Source organism: Heptranchias perlo, chromosome 7 (assembly GCF_035084215.1).
Source record: "Heptranchias perlo isolate sHepPer1 chromosome 7, sHepPer1.hap1, whole genome shotgun sequence".
NCBI lineage: Eukaryota > Metazoa > Chordata > Chondrichthyes > Hexanchiformes > Hexanchidae > Heptranchias > Heptranchias perlo.
The window spans coordinates 87,036,389-87,051,186 of NC_090331.1; the positions used below are offsets into that span (position 1 = coordinate 87,036,389).

Here is a 14,798-nt window from a genome sequence, read left to right on the forward strand (position 1 = left end):
CCCTCAAAAAACTCTAATAGATTTGTCAAACATGATTTCCCTTTCATAAAACCGTGTTGACTCTGCCTAATCATGTTATGATTTTCTAAGTGCCCTGATACTATGTCCTTAATAGATTCTAGCATTTTCCATACTACTAATGTCAGGCTAACTGGCCTGTAGTTCCCTGTTTCCCCTCTCCCTCCTTTCTTGAAAAGCAGGGTTACATTTGCTACCTTCCAATCCACAGGGACCATTCTAGAATCTAGGGAATTCTGGAAGATCAGCCTTGGTGTCCTAGTTGCAGCTTTGGCTGGGATCAGCTAACTCAGCACAGACCTGGGATTGAACCTGTCACATAGTTGGATTGTGTGACTCAGCTTCTCACTTGCTTAACCCACTGAGCCATTGGAGAAGCCACAATTCGTTTTATTAGTTTATTCCTTTCTACTCCAAATTTCTTTTCTTGCACCTCTTGTGCATTGCGTCAGTGTGGTCAAGGTGAAACTGTTCTGAATGGCGGCATGCACTGGCGTAAGAGGCCTCGGGCTGAATGGTCTATTCCTGGTCCTACATTCAGCTGAGTTTCCGTCCACTCCTTAAAATTTCTGATCTAAACGACCATGAAATCTGCTGGCCTGGTCAAATGTCACATCTTTGTTCTGTTTGAATCTTGTGTTTTCCAGTGAGCAGCTGGTCACAGACCTGCAGAAGCAGATTACTCAGCTAGTACAGTTGTTGGAGGAGGAGAGTCACAAGCAAATGAGCATAGAAAACCGGGTGAGTCAAAGAATTTACTCCCCCTAGGGAAACATTATGATAAGACTTTTCTTTTGTGTCTGAGTTTTTGCAGTTCAGAGTGGGGAGGGTAAACGGTGTTGGAGACTGGAATATTTACCATGTTGTACCTGGCATCCAGTCCCGGATGTGGGTTGTGACTCCCCAGCTCATCTGTTTCAACCGCTTCTGTCAGCTGGTAAAAGCAGCAGTCATTGTGCCTTATCCACAGGAAGGGATCAAAGTCAGACCCATATAACTGCAGACTGAGTGGGCCTTTGGATAGTGGTAGCAATCGTGCCTCTGGGTCAGGAGGTGCAGAGACTGCCACTCCGGTTCTGAATTCTGGGTTGATATCCAGTGGGATACTCATGTCTGGTGGGTGTGGGTGACCCCTCCTCATTGCACAGGCTGTGGGAGCCCATAAACCCTTCCTGCCGTTATGGGACTAACGACCCTTTCTGGTTGGTCACAGCCATTGAAGGAGTGTTCACATCACGGCCTGTCAGACTTGTTATCAGCCTGTGAATCCTTTCACTACCTCACATTATTCTCCAAGGGAAGAGTGTGACGATATGAAAACAAGAACTACAGAACAGTTTCTCCACTGCCAACTGCATCAAAGCTGATGGAGACCACAGTGAAATAGAATCTGTTGTGATATCTCTACCACCTGGTTGCCATTTGGGATCCTGAGTAAATTTGTTGACTTGTGACACTTTGACTCCAGAAATGAAGTGATTGTCTCCAACTCTCCTGACATTGCTAAAGGCTTCTATAGGGTATAGAATTCAGGAGAAACTTCTTCACCCAGAGAGTGGTTAGAATGTGGAACTTGCTACCATAAGGAGTAGTTGAGGCGAATAGCATAGATGCATTTAAGGAGAAGCTGAATAAGTACATGAGGGAATAGAAGGATATGTTGATAGGGTTAGATGAGGTAGGATGGGAGGAGGCTCGTGTGGAGCATAAACACCGGCACAGACCAGTTGGGCCAAATGACCTGTTTCTGTGCTGTAAATTCTATGTAACCATCAATCTGTACTTGCCCATATAATCCTCAGCCTGTACTTTCCCATATAACTCAACTTGTTCCTAACCAGATATTCATCCAAATTTCTTTAAAAGGTGTCAATCAAAAGCTTATATTCATTTACTGTGAGAGTTAAAAGCATTACTTCTCTCAAACTTCGCTTTATGACAGTTATTAGAAATGAATTTAAAACACTTTTTGAAATGTTCTGTGGCATGATATTTGCTTGTGCTGTGAATGTTGCTGGGACGTGGAGCACTCAGAAGGTTAATGCATATTCACGAGAGATAGGATCTCACTGTAAATGTTATTGGTTCCAGTTTCAGATTAAGGGCAAGGAGGAGACCTTGGAGATACAGAGAAAGCATCAGGCAGAGCTGAGGTAGGACTGTGGGGTTAGAGATAAGGTTTGATTTAAAAATAGCCCAGCAAACAATGCAATAGAGATCCATTGTTGGGAGTGGAGGGTGTGTGGGAAGTTATGTACAATACCTAACCTAGGAATGTTGAATGTGGTGGGGGGCAGGGGGGCAAGGGGGCAGGGGCGGGGGGGAGGGCGGGGGCAGGGGGATGGGGAATTAAGAGGGTGCCCTGGCTTGCCTGTCTTGTATTTGACCAGTGCTGTATCTATCACGCTGAAAGGTTGACTCCAAAGCTTTTCCTTCTTCTTTAAGTTTCAAAAGCAGCTTAGGACTAATGCTTGAAACAGTTGTGAGATTGCTTTTCAAAGCCGGAATATAACTTGCCCTGGGGAGTTGGCAGTTAAAAATTTTTTAAGTCCTGCCAGTGAAAACATGTCAAGGTTTCTGACTCAGTGATGGGGAGTGTGGAGAAAAGGGCGAAGGGGCTAGGTTTTTTTTTAATGTAGGTTATTTTATTTCAGCAAACTTGAGGAAATCAATGCACTTGAAATCGAGGAGCTGCAAAACAGCTTTGAAGATCTGATGGAGGAGCAAAAGGATGCAGCAGAAAAGCAGTACAGTAGGTCCAATTCGCACTGCTCAACAAAACAGCGTCATATGGAGTGGGTTCATTAAGTATTCCTTCAATTCTGGTCTTCAAACTTCTTTCAAAGTTAAAAAACAAAAAAAACACATACTGACAAATTTACTGTTAAACTTAAAAGGGCAACTGATCCTAATTAGGGACAGTCACTTCTTTTGTTCATTATTTTATTCACTCCTTTAATTAGTGTCACTGTTCTTAGTGGGCTCAATGTCTGATCAGTATTCGTTGTACTCTTACTTTGGGTCACCTGGATTGCCATGACAATTTCTGGGTAAGATTTGAGAACACTTTATACCAATGAGGATCAATGCTCACTGCTGTACATTCTTTGCTGGTGACTTTACCACTACCAGTCGGTCTGCCTCCCTACCAGTGTTTATATTGGTGGGAGGAAGAGCTTGTGTGCACCTTTGTGAGAAGTTTTAATTAACAACATATGCCCTGCCCCCATGACCATCCACACTACAGTGAGATATTTTCATGGACCAGGTCATCACGTGAAAAATTAATACATGCAGTAGCACTAATTGATTATCCAGTAACTGAGTCTATTCATATCTGACTGCCTCGGACTTGTGCTTTTTGTACCTGGGCTGGTCTGATATCCGTTGCATGAGATACCTGGACTGGTCTGATATATAGTGCATGAGATACCTGGACTGGTCTGATATATAGTGCATGAGATACCTGGACTGGTCTGATATACAGTGCATGAGATACCTGGACCAGTCTGATATACAGTGCATGGCATTCTTGGACCAGTCCGATATATGGTTCATGGGGTACACGGACTGGTTTGATACACAGTACATGGGATACTTGGGCCGGTCTGATATATGGTGCATATCGCTAAAAAAAGTCACAATAAAAATAAAACTGGACGGACCACCCAGCATTGGACCACTAGGCACCGGACACGACAAAGGCAAACCAAGCCCAGTCGACCCTGCAAAGTCCTCCTCAGTAACATATGGGGACTTGTGCCAAAATTGGGAGAGCTGTCCCACAGACTAGTCAAGAAACAGCCTGACATAGCCATACTCACAGAATCATACCTTTCAGCCAACGTCCCAGACTCTTCCATCACCATCCCTGGGTATGTCCTGTCCCACCGGCAGAACAGACCCACCAGAGGTGGCGGTCCAGTGATATACAGTCATGAGGGAGTGGCGCTGGGAGCCCTCAACATTGACTCTGGATCCCATGAAATCTCATGGCATCAGGTCAAACATGGGCAAGGAAACCTCCTGCTGATTACCACCTACCGTCCTCCCTCAGCTGATGAATCAGTCCTCCTCCATATTGCACACCACTTGGAGGAAGCACTGAGGGTAGCAAGGGCACAGAATGTACTCTGGGTGGGGGACTTCAATGTCCATCACCAAGAGTGGCTCGGTAGCACCACTACTGACCGAGCTGACCGAGTCCTGAAGGACATAGCTGCCAGACTGGGCCTGCGGCAGGTGGTGAGCGAACCAACACGAGGGAAAAACTTACTTGACCTCGTCCTCACCAATCTACCTGTCGCAAATGCATCTGTCCATGACAATATTGGTAGGAGTGACCACCGCACAGTCCTCGTGGAGATGAAGTCCCGTCTTCGCACTGAGGACACCATCCAACGTGTTGTGTGGCACTACCACCGTGCTAAATGGGATAGATTCAGATCAGATCTAGCAGCTCAAAACTGGGCATCCATGAGGCGCTGTGGACCATCAGCAGCAGCAGAATTGTATTCCAGCACAATCTGTAACCTCATGGCCCGGCATATTCCTCACTCTACCATTACCAACAAGCCAGGGGATCAACCCTGGTTCAATGAGGAGTGTAGAAGAGCAAGCCAGGAGCAGCACCAGGCGTACCTAAAAATGAGGTGCCAACCTGGTGAAGCTACAACTCAGGACTACATGCATGCTAAACAGCGGAAGCAACATACTATAGACAGGGCTAAGCGATTCCACAACCAACGGATCAGATCAAAGCTCTGCAGTCCTGCCACATCCAGTCGTGAATGGTGGTGAACAATTAAACAACTAACGGGAGGAGGAGGCTCTGTAAACATCCCCGTCCTCAATGATGGCGAAATCCAGCACGTGAATGCAAAAGACAAGGCTGAAGCGTTTGCAACCATCTTCAGCCAGAAGTGCCGAATGGATGATCCATCTTGGCCTCCTCCCGATATGCCCACCATCACAGAAGCCAGTCTTCAGCCAATTCGATTCACTCCACATGATATCAAGAAACGGCTGAGTGCACTGGATACAGCAAGGGCTATGGGTCCCGACAGCATCCAGGCTGTAGTGCTGAAGACTTGTGCTCCAGAACTAGCTGTGCCTCTAGCCAAGCTGTTCCAGTACAACTACAACACTGGCATCTACCCGACAATGTGGAAAATTGCCCAGGTATGTCCTGTCCAAAAAAAGCAGGACAAATCCAATCCGGCTAATTACCTCCCCATCAGTCTACTCTCAATCATCAGCAACGTGATGGAAGGTATCGTCGACAGTGCTATCAAGCAGCACTTACTCACCAATAACCTGCTCACCGATGCTCAGTTTGGGTTCCGCCAGGACCACTCGGCTCCAGACCTCATTACAGCCTTGGTCCAAATATGGACAAAAGAGCTGAATTCCAGAGGTGAGGTGAGAGTGACTGCCCTTGACATCAAGGCAGCATTTGACCGAGTGTGGCACCAAGGAGCCCTGGTAAAATTGAAATCAATGGGAATCAGGGGGAAATCTCTCTAGTGGCTGGAGTCATACCTAGCACAAAGGAAGATGGTAGTGGTTGTTGGAGGCCAAACATCTCAGCCTCAGGACATTGCTGCAGGGGTTCCTCAAGGCAGGGTCTTAGGCCCAACCATCTTCAGCTGCGTCATCAATGACCTTCCCTCCATCATAAGGTCAGGAATGGGGAAGTTCGCAGATGATTGCACAGTGTTCAGTTCCATTCGCAACCCCTCAGATAATGAAGCAGTCCGAGCCCGTATGCAGCAAGACCTGGACAACGTCCAGGCTTGGGCTGATAAGTGGCAAATAACATTCGCACCAGGCAAGTGCTAGGCAATGACCATCTTCAACAAGAGAGAGTCTAACCACCTCCCCTTGACATTCAACGGCATTACCATCGCCGAATCCCCCACCATCAACATCCTGGGGGTCACCATTGACCAGAAACTTAACTGGACCAGCCATATAAATACCCTGGCTACAAGAGCAGGTCAGAGGCTGGGTATTCTGCGGCGAGTGACTCACCTCCTGACTCCCCAAACCATCCAAAAGGCACAAATCAGGAGTGTGATGGAATACTCTCCACTTGCCTGGATGAGTGCAGCTCCAACAACACTCAAGAAGCTCGACACCATCCAGGACAAAGCAGCCCGCTTGATTGGCACCCCATCCACCACCCTAAACATTCACTCCCTTCACCACCGGCGCACAGTGGCTGCAGTGTGTACCATCCACAGGATGCACTGCAGCAACTCGCCAAGGCTTCTTCAACAGCACCTCCCAAACCCGCGACCTCTACCACCTAGAAGGACAAGAGCAGCAGGTATATCGCAATAGCACCACCTGCACATTTCCCTCCAAGTCACACACCATCCCGACTTGGAAATATATCGCCGTTCCTTCATCATCGCTGGGTCAAAATCCTGGAACTCCCTTCCTCACAGCACTGTGGGAGAACCTTCACCACACGGACTGCAGCGGTTCAAGAAGGCGGCTCACCACCACCTTCTCAAGGGCAATTAAGGATGGGCAATAAATGCCGGCCTCGCCAGCGATGCCCACATCCCATGAACGAATATAAAAAAACTGGTCTGATATACAGTACGTGGGATACCTGGACCAGTATGATATACAGTACATGGGATACTTGGGCTGGTCTAATATATGGTGCATGGGGTACCTGGACCAGCCTGATATACAGTACATGGGATACCTGTACGTCTGATATACAGTACGTGGAATACCTGGACCGGTCTGATATACAGTAAATGGAATAACTGGACCGGTCCAATATACAGTATGGGATACTTGGACCAGTCTGATATACGGTGCATGGGGTACCTGGGCTGGTCTGATATATGGTGCATGGGGTACCTGGACTGGTCTGATATACAGTACAGGATACCTGGACCGGTCTGATATATGGTGCATGGAGGTACCTGGACTGGTCTGATATACAGTACAGGATACCTGGACCGGTCTGATATATGGTGCATGGAGGTACCTGGACCGGTCTGATGAACAGTATGTGGAATACCTGGACCGATGTGAAATACGGTACATGAGATGCCTGGACCGGTCTGATATATGGTCCAAGCAGTACTTGGTCTGATATACGGTGCACGCAGTATCTGGATCGGTCTGATATAGGGTGCATGGGGTTCCTGGATCGGTCTGATATACAGTGCATGGGGTACCTGGACCGGTCTGATATACGTTACAAGCAGTACTTGGTCTGATATATGGTGCATGCAGTATCTGGACCAGTCTGATATGGGATGTCTCATATACAGTTCATTCGATACCTGAACTGATCTACTTTATGACCTTGAGTGAACTTTATAGGTGGGGAAAAAATCCTCTCTCCTTTTGTTCCACAGATGAGCTGAAGACTCAGCTTGAAAATTCACAGGCTGCATTCATGTCCTATAAGGTAAGGTGTTAACTTGATCTTAATATGTTATAACAGTAACAAATAATACTTAAATTTATATAGAGCCTTATCATGTTGAAAAGTCTCAGTGCTTCAGACAACAAGTTTCTTTTGCGGTTCAGTGACTATTATGTAGGTAACTATGGCAACTATAATACACCAATAATGTCCTACCAGTGGCATTGGGATGAGTGGCTATTTAATCTGTTTTTGGAGATGGTAAGAGGTAGAGAGGTGGAAGGGTTTAGGGAGGGAATTCCAGAAGGCAGGTATAGACAGCTGAAAGCACGGCTGCCAATGGAGGGGCGAAGGGAGAATGAGATGCACAAGAGGCCAGAGTCGGAAGACAAGAGAGAATCCAACCACCTCCCCTTGACAGTCAACGGCATTACCATCACTGAATCCCCCACCATCAACATTCTGGGGGTCACCATTGACCAGAAACTTAACTGGACCAGCCATATAAATACTGTGGCTACGAGAGCAGGTCAGAAGCTGGGTATTCTGCAGCGAGTGACTCACCCAACCTGACTTCCCAGTGCCTTTCCACCATCTATAAGGCACAAGTCAGGAGTGTGATGGAATACTCTCCACTTGCCTGGATGAGTGCAGCTCCAATAACACTCAAGAAGCTCGACACCATCCAGGACAAAGCAGCCCGCTTGATTAGCACCCCATCCACCACCCTAAACATTCACTCCCTTCACCACCGCGCACCGTGGCTGCAGCGTGCACCATCCACAGGATGCACTGCAGCAACTCGCCAAGGGTTCTTCGACAGCACCTCCCAAACCAGCGACCTCTATCACCTAGAAGGACAAAGGCAGCAGGCACATGGGAACAACACCACCTGCACGTTCTCCTCCAAGTCACACACCATCCCGACTTGAAAATATATCGCTGTTCCTTCATCGTCGCTGGGTCAAAATCCTGGAAGTCCCTTCCTAACAGCACTGGGGGAGAACCGTCACCACACGGACTGCAGTGGTTCAAGAAGGCGGCTCACCACCACCTTCTCAAGGACAATTAGGGATGGGCAATAAATGCCGGCCTCGCCAGCGATGCCCACATCCCATGAATGAATTTTAAAAAGCGTGGGAAGGACAGTAAGCTTGGAAGAGATAAGGGGAGTGGGGCCATGGAGAGATGTGAATACAAGATGAGGATTCTAAATTTAATGAGCCCTTGAACAGACAACTGGGGCCTCAATTTAACATTTCATCCACAAAGTGATACCTTCAGTGCCGCAGTGGAGTGTTCAGCTAGACTATGTGCTCAAGTTTCCTGTGCTATATCCCCCTCCCCCCACCCTCCTCACAAGAGGCTTGAGCATTCTTTGTGCACTTCATGGCGACCATTATTTTAAAATAATAAACTATTTTTGATTTTCTATATAACATTGGAATTAACAAGTTTGAGAGGAAAAATGGCCTTACCTTTCAGCTTGTATGTCCAGTATTAACATTAAACAGTAACATTCAGTGCCCCTACCAAACAGGAGCACACACAAAAAAAATATACGAGAGAAAGATACTAACCAGCGCTGACCAGCAGGGATCTCTTCCATATGAAAATGATTCGTTAAATCAAAGACGTTTCAGATAGAAAGGGTGGAAATAATTGAAAAACTAATCAAACTTAGAGAGGATAAGATGTTTTCCAGATGGATTGCATCCGCTCATATTAAAAGAAGTTAGGGAAGAGACAGCAGAGGCACTATTTTTAAAAAAAAAATATATATATAAATTCATTAGAAAATGGACAGTGCCAGAGGACTGGTGGACAGATAATGTGATTCCTATATTTAAAAAGGGAGATAGAACCAGTCCAGGGAACTATAGACCAGTTAGCTTAACATCGGTGGTAGTAAAGATAATGGAATCTTTACTCAATGATGTAATAGAAAAACTGAAAATATAATAAAGAATAGTCAGCACGGATTTCAAAAGGGAAGGTCATGATTGACCAACCTTATTGAATTCTTTGAAGAAGTAACAAAGGGTAGACAAGGGTAATGCAGTAGATGTAATATATTTGGATTTACAAAAGGCCTTCGATAAGGTATCGCATAGTAGACTCATGACTAAGGTCAGAGTGTGTGGAGTCAGGGGACAAGAAGCAGAATGGATAGCAAGCTGGCTACAAAACAGAAAACAGAAAGTAGGGTAGGTACTCAGGCTCGCAAAAGGTAGAAAGTGGTGTTCCACAAGGATTGATGCTGGGACCACTGTTGTTCACAATTTACCGTAACAATTTGGACTCAGGAATCGGAAGTACAATTTCAAAATTTGTGGATGACACCAAACTGGGGGTATAGTTAATACTGAGGAGGACTGTGACAAAATACAGGAAGACTTTAATAAACTTGCAGAATGGGTGTGTAATTGGCAAATTAATTTCAATGTAGATAAGTGTGAGGTGGTACATTTTGGTAGGAATAATAAGGAGGCCACTTACTCCTTGGAATAAGAGTCTAAATGAGGTAGAGGAGCAAAGGGATTTAGGGGTACAGATGCAGAAATCACTAAAAGTAGTGGCGCAGGTTAATAAGATCATTAAAAAATCAAGCCAAGCCCTGGGGATCATTTCTAGAGGGATAGAATTGTAAAGCAGAGAAGTTATGCTAAACTTGTACAGAACCTTGATTAGGCCACGCTTGGAGTACTGTGAACAGTTCCAATCTCCACATTATAAAAAGGATAGAGAGGCACTGGAAAAGGGGCAAATAAGATTTACAAGGATGATACCAGAAATGAGAGGTTATATCTATCAAGAAAGATTGAATAGGCTGAGGCTGTTTTCTCTAGAAAAGAGAAGACTGAGGGGTGACCTGATAGAGGTCTTTAAAATTATGAAAGGGTTTGATAGGGTAGACGTAGAGAAGATGTTTCCATTTGCAGGGGAAACCAGAACTAGGGCCCATAAATATAAGATAGTCACTAATAAATCCAATAGGGATTCAGGGGAAACCTCTTCACCCAGAGAGTGGTTAGAATGTGCAACTCGCTATTACAAGGATTATTTGAGGTGAATAGCATAGATGCCTTTAAGAGGAAGCTAGATAAACACATGAGGGAGAAAGGAATAGAAGGATTTGTTGTTAGGGTAAGATGAAGTCGGGTGGGAGGAGGCTCGTGTGGAGCATAAACACCAACACAGACCCTTTGGACCAAATGGCCTGTTTCTGTGCTGTACATTCTTTGTAAAGACTTCAGCTGCAGAAATAAAGGGATATAGTTTCCTACAACCCAAGTATTTTTTTTAACAGGCCCTCCCCAAATTTGGTTTTGGAGCTTCAGCTTTCTCTTGCACCTAAGAGCCAATTGCTGCACATTAATATTTTCCAATAATGCTTTCTCTCACTGTGTGAAGCAGTAATGATGATTCCCCCATAACAAGGGCTAAACTAGGGTCCTTGGCTGCCACTTCTTGCATTGCACAATGACCACATGTGACTCAATACTGAGTTCTTTTCCACTCCCCTCGGGGACAAACATGGCACTGTATTCCAGGCATAAAGTGGTTTGAACTGCACAGGTTTGAACTAATGCACCAAAATTCCTGAATTTGGCCCAATTTGGGCGCTAAGGGTAATGGCGTATCCATCTCCTTGAAGGAAATGGTGGCCATTGAGCCCCTCAAGCCTGTTCCGCCATTCAATTAGATCATGGCTGATCTGTACCTTAACTCCATTTACCTGCCTTGGTCTCATAACCGTTAATACCCTTACCGAACAAAAATCTTTCAATCTCAGTTTTGAAATTTTCAATTGACCCCCAGCCTCAACAGCATTTTAGGGTGGGAGAGTGTGGGAGACGACATGTCCTCCTTTAGATGATGTGGAGATGCTGGTGATGGACTGGGGTTGACAATTGTAAACAATTTTACAACACCAAGTTATAGTCCAGCAATTTTATTTTAACTTCACAAGCTTTCGGAGGCTTCCTCCTTCCTCAGGTAAATTTACCTGAGGAAGGAGGAAGCCTCCGAAAGCTTGTGAAGTTAAAATAAAATTGCTGGACTATAACTTGGTGTTGTAAAATTGTTTACAACTCCTTTAGATGTGCACTGACAATACCCCGTCTCGGTGTCGCAGCAATTCCAGGTTGAGCTGCCGGATGTCAAAAGACAAAAGTAAACGCTATTTTATATTTGTCACAAATCTCTGGTACAGATATGGAATGGAAGACCTTATGATAGCTACCCCACTCCTCCAATCTTTTGGTAGCCTGATGATAGTAGTCTCTCCGATTGCTACAAGACTAAAGGGGAGAGGGGGAATAAAGAAATCATTTATTTTGCACCGTTCATAACCTCAGGAAGTCCCAAAGTGCTTTACGGAAGTGTAGTCGCTGTTGTAATGTAGAAAACACAGCAGCCAATTTGTACACAGCAAGCTCCCACAAACAGCAATTTGATAATGACCAGATAATCTGCTTTTAGTTGAGGGATAAATATTGTCTAGAACATCAGGGAGAACTCCCCTGATCTTCTTCAAAATAGTGCCATGGGATCGTTTACATCCACCTGAGAGGGCAGGCAGGGCCTTGGTCTAACATCTCATCTGAAAGATGGCACCTCCGACAGTGCAGCACTTCCTCAGTTCTGCCTGGATGTTGTGTTTGAGTCTCTGGGGTGGGGCTTGAACCCACAATCACTGCTGCCTTTGAGGCAGGAGTGCTATCCACTGAGCCACAGCTGAATGCTTGCAATGAATGAAGGCAATGCCTACTTCTACTGCTGTATGTATACTCGAGTTCTGGGAATCTGCTGTCAGGACATTTCACCTATGCTAGGAAGTCTGTCCAATTGGTGTTTTTTTAAAACCCCTGCCACCAAAGAAGTGAAGCTGAATACAAAGCAAAAATCTGAATTTACCCAAATTTGCTTCACTTAAATGTAACATTAAGAACACAGCAGCAACATAGTTAGCACTGGTGGGGGATGTGGTTATATTAGAGGGAGAAGATAAGTTTGCAGATTGTGTGTGCAGTCAGCACACTCCTTCACCTGTGTATTGTGGCTCAAGTCACAACACCAGAGGCCACACTGGAGACCTGGAGATTGGTGGAGTTGATGTTTGTATCGAATTATTTTTCATATTATGAATGGAAATTAAAGAAATGCTACTTGGAGCTATTTCAAATTCCGAGACTTTTGAATTTGCTCCTAACAATATCGATGCTAAGTAAATAAGATATGTTTTTTTTAAACCCAGGAAACCATCATTGAGGAAATGAATGAAAGCTGGTCACAGAAAGAGACTGAAATGAAAGAGAAGTATGAAACAGAGAAGAGAATGGAACTGGTTCTACAGAGTAAGTGACTGCTTCAGTGGAGTAATCACTGAGATATGTGCTAGAGAGGGAGCTGGAAGTGGACTTTACTGTTAACCAAGCAATGTCTCTTGCTTCAATTTTTTTTAGAATTTACTTTAATGTATGTACTTTAGGAACAGGAGTAGGCCATACAGCCTCTCGAGCCTATTCTGCCATTCAATTAGATCACGGCTAATCTGTATAATGGGCTTAGTATAATATGTAGAGGTTTCATTGTTGAAGCTATATGTATTTAACTCAAATATGTCATGATGTGGCTGGGTGTTGCAGTGGGTAATCACTCTGTCCTTCCATCTCTGGGACCCTGAATTAGAATCAAGTGCAGACTGATGCGTTGAACTTTGTGATGGTTATAAAATTCCTCCATACAGTAAGTTTGTGACGGTGTTCATTCAGCCCTCCTGCTGGGCATGGGCCACCAAATGAAGCTGCCTCTGAAGTTGCTGCGAATTGGAAATCTTACTCCGAGAGACCACAAAGATGGCTGATGTGGGAAATGGGGCAAATAGGGAGTTCTCTTCTGTTGTGGGGCAGAGTATAGGAAGAGGTTTACTCTGTAGCAGACTGTGGAATAGCTGGCCTGAGGGTTCTCAATGCTGACAGTGGGGATCCAGAACTAGAAAGTCTTCCATTCCTCACAAAACTCACCAAAAGAATTCATTTTTTACTTTTTTACGCAGCGAGTGGTTATGATCTGGAATGCACTGCCCGAGGGGATGGTGTAGGCAGATTCAATCGTGGCTTTCAAAAGGGAATTGGATAAGTACTTGAAGGGAAAAAATTTGCAGGGCTATGGGGAATGGGCGGGGGAGTCGGACTAACTGGATTGTTCTTGCAGAGAGCCGGCACGGGGTCGACGGGCTGAATGGCCTCCTTCTATGTTGAAACCATTCTATGATTCTGTGATTCTATGATGTGCTTTGTAAATGTGGGCTGTTATGTGATGTTACGGCCTGTTGGAATACAACGGACCGCAAAAACACACGGTACAGGGACTCAATACTACGGGAAGCTTAGAGGAGTTTACAAAGTGCAGGGGTGAAGTTAAAAAGGAAATTAGGAAAGCAAAGAGAGGGCATGAAAAAATATTAGCAGGTAAAATCAAAGAAAACCCAAAGATGTTTTATAAATACATTAAGAGCAAGAGGATAACTAAGGAAAGAGTAGGGCCTGTTAGAGACCAAAAAGGTAAACTATGTGTGGAGGCGGACGATGTGGGTATGGTTCTTAATGAATACTTTGCGTCTGTCTTCACAAAGGAGAGGGATGATGCAGGGATTGAAGTTAAGGAGGAGGAATGTGAAATATTGGATGAGATAAACGTAATGAGAGAGGAAGTATTAAGGGGATTAGCATCCTTGAAAGTGGATAAATCACCAGGGCCGGATGAAATGTATCCCAGGCTGTTAAAAGAAACCAGGGAGGAAATAGCTGAGGCTTTAACAATCATTTTCCAAACTTCACTGGATACAGGCATAGTGCCGGAGGATTGGAGGACTGCTATCATTGTTTAAAAAGGGAGCGAAGGATAGATCGAGTAATTACAAACCAGTCAGTCTAACCTCGGTGGTGGGCAAATTATTGGAATCAATTCTGAGGGACAGGATAAACTGTCACTTAGAAAGGCACGGGTTAATCAAGGACAGTCAGCACGGATTTATTAAGGGAAGGTCGTGTCTGACTAACTTGATTGAATTTTTCCAGGGGGTGACAAGGAGGATCGATGAGGGTAGTACAATTGATGTAGTCTACATGGATTTTAACAAGGCTTTTGAAAGGTCCCACATGGCAGATTGGTCAAAAAAGTAAAGGCCCATGGGATCCAAGGGAATGTGGCAAATTGGATCCAAAATTAGCTCAGTGGCAGGAAGCAAAGGGTAATGGTCGATGGGTGTATTTGCGACTGGAAGGCTGTTTCCAGGGGGGTGCTGCAGGGCTCGGTACTAGGTCCTTTGCTTTTTGTGGTATACATTAACGATTTGGACATAAACATAGGGGGC

At 45.1% G+C, this 14,798-nt stretch overlaps 1 protein-coding gene across 3 annotated transcripts in view; it reads left to right on the forward strand.

Moving 5' to 3' along the window:
• LOC137323937 (flagellum-associated coiled-coil domain-containing protein 1-like) overlaps positions 1 to 14,798 on the forward strand; it is a 62,566-nt gene that overhangs the window by 30,963 nt on the left and 16,805 nt on the right. For all 3 annotated transcript variants that reach the window (XM_067988068.1, XM_067988070.1, XM_067988069.1), the window contains exons 6-10: positions 666 to 759; positions 2,110 to 2,171; positions 2,673 to 2,770; positions 7,407 to 7,459; positions 12,678 to 12,777. In XM_067988068.1, coding sequence (XP_067844169.1) covers positions 666 to 759; positions 2,110 to 2,171; positions 2,673 to 2,770; positions 7,407 to 7,459; positions 12,678 to 12,777 — 407 coding nt within the window. The remainder of the gene's footprint in view (positions 1 to 665; positions 760 to 2,109; positions 2,172 to 2,672; positions 2,771 to 7,406; positions 7,460 to 12,677; positions 12,778 to 14,798) is intronic.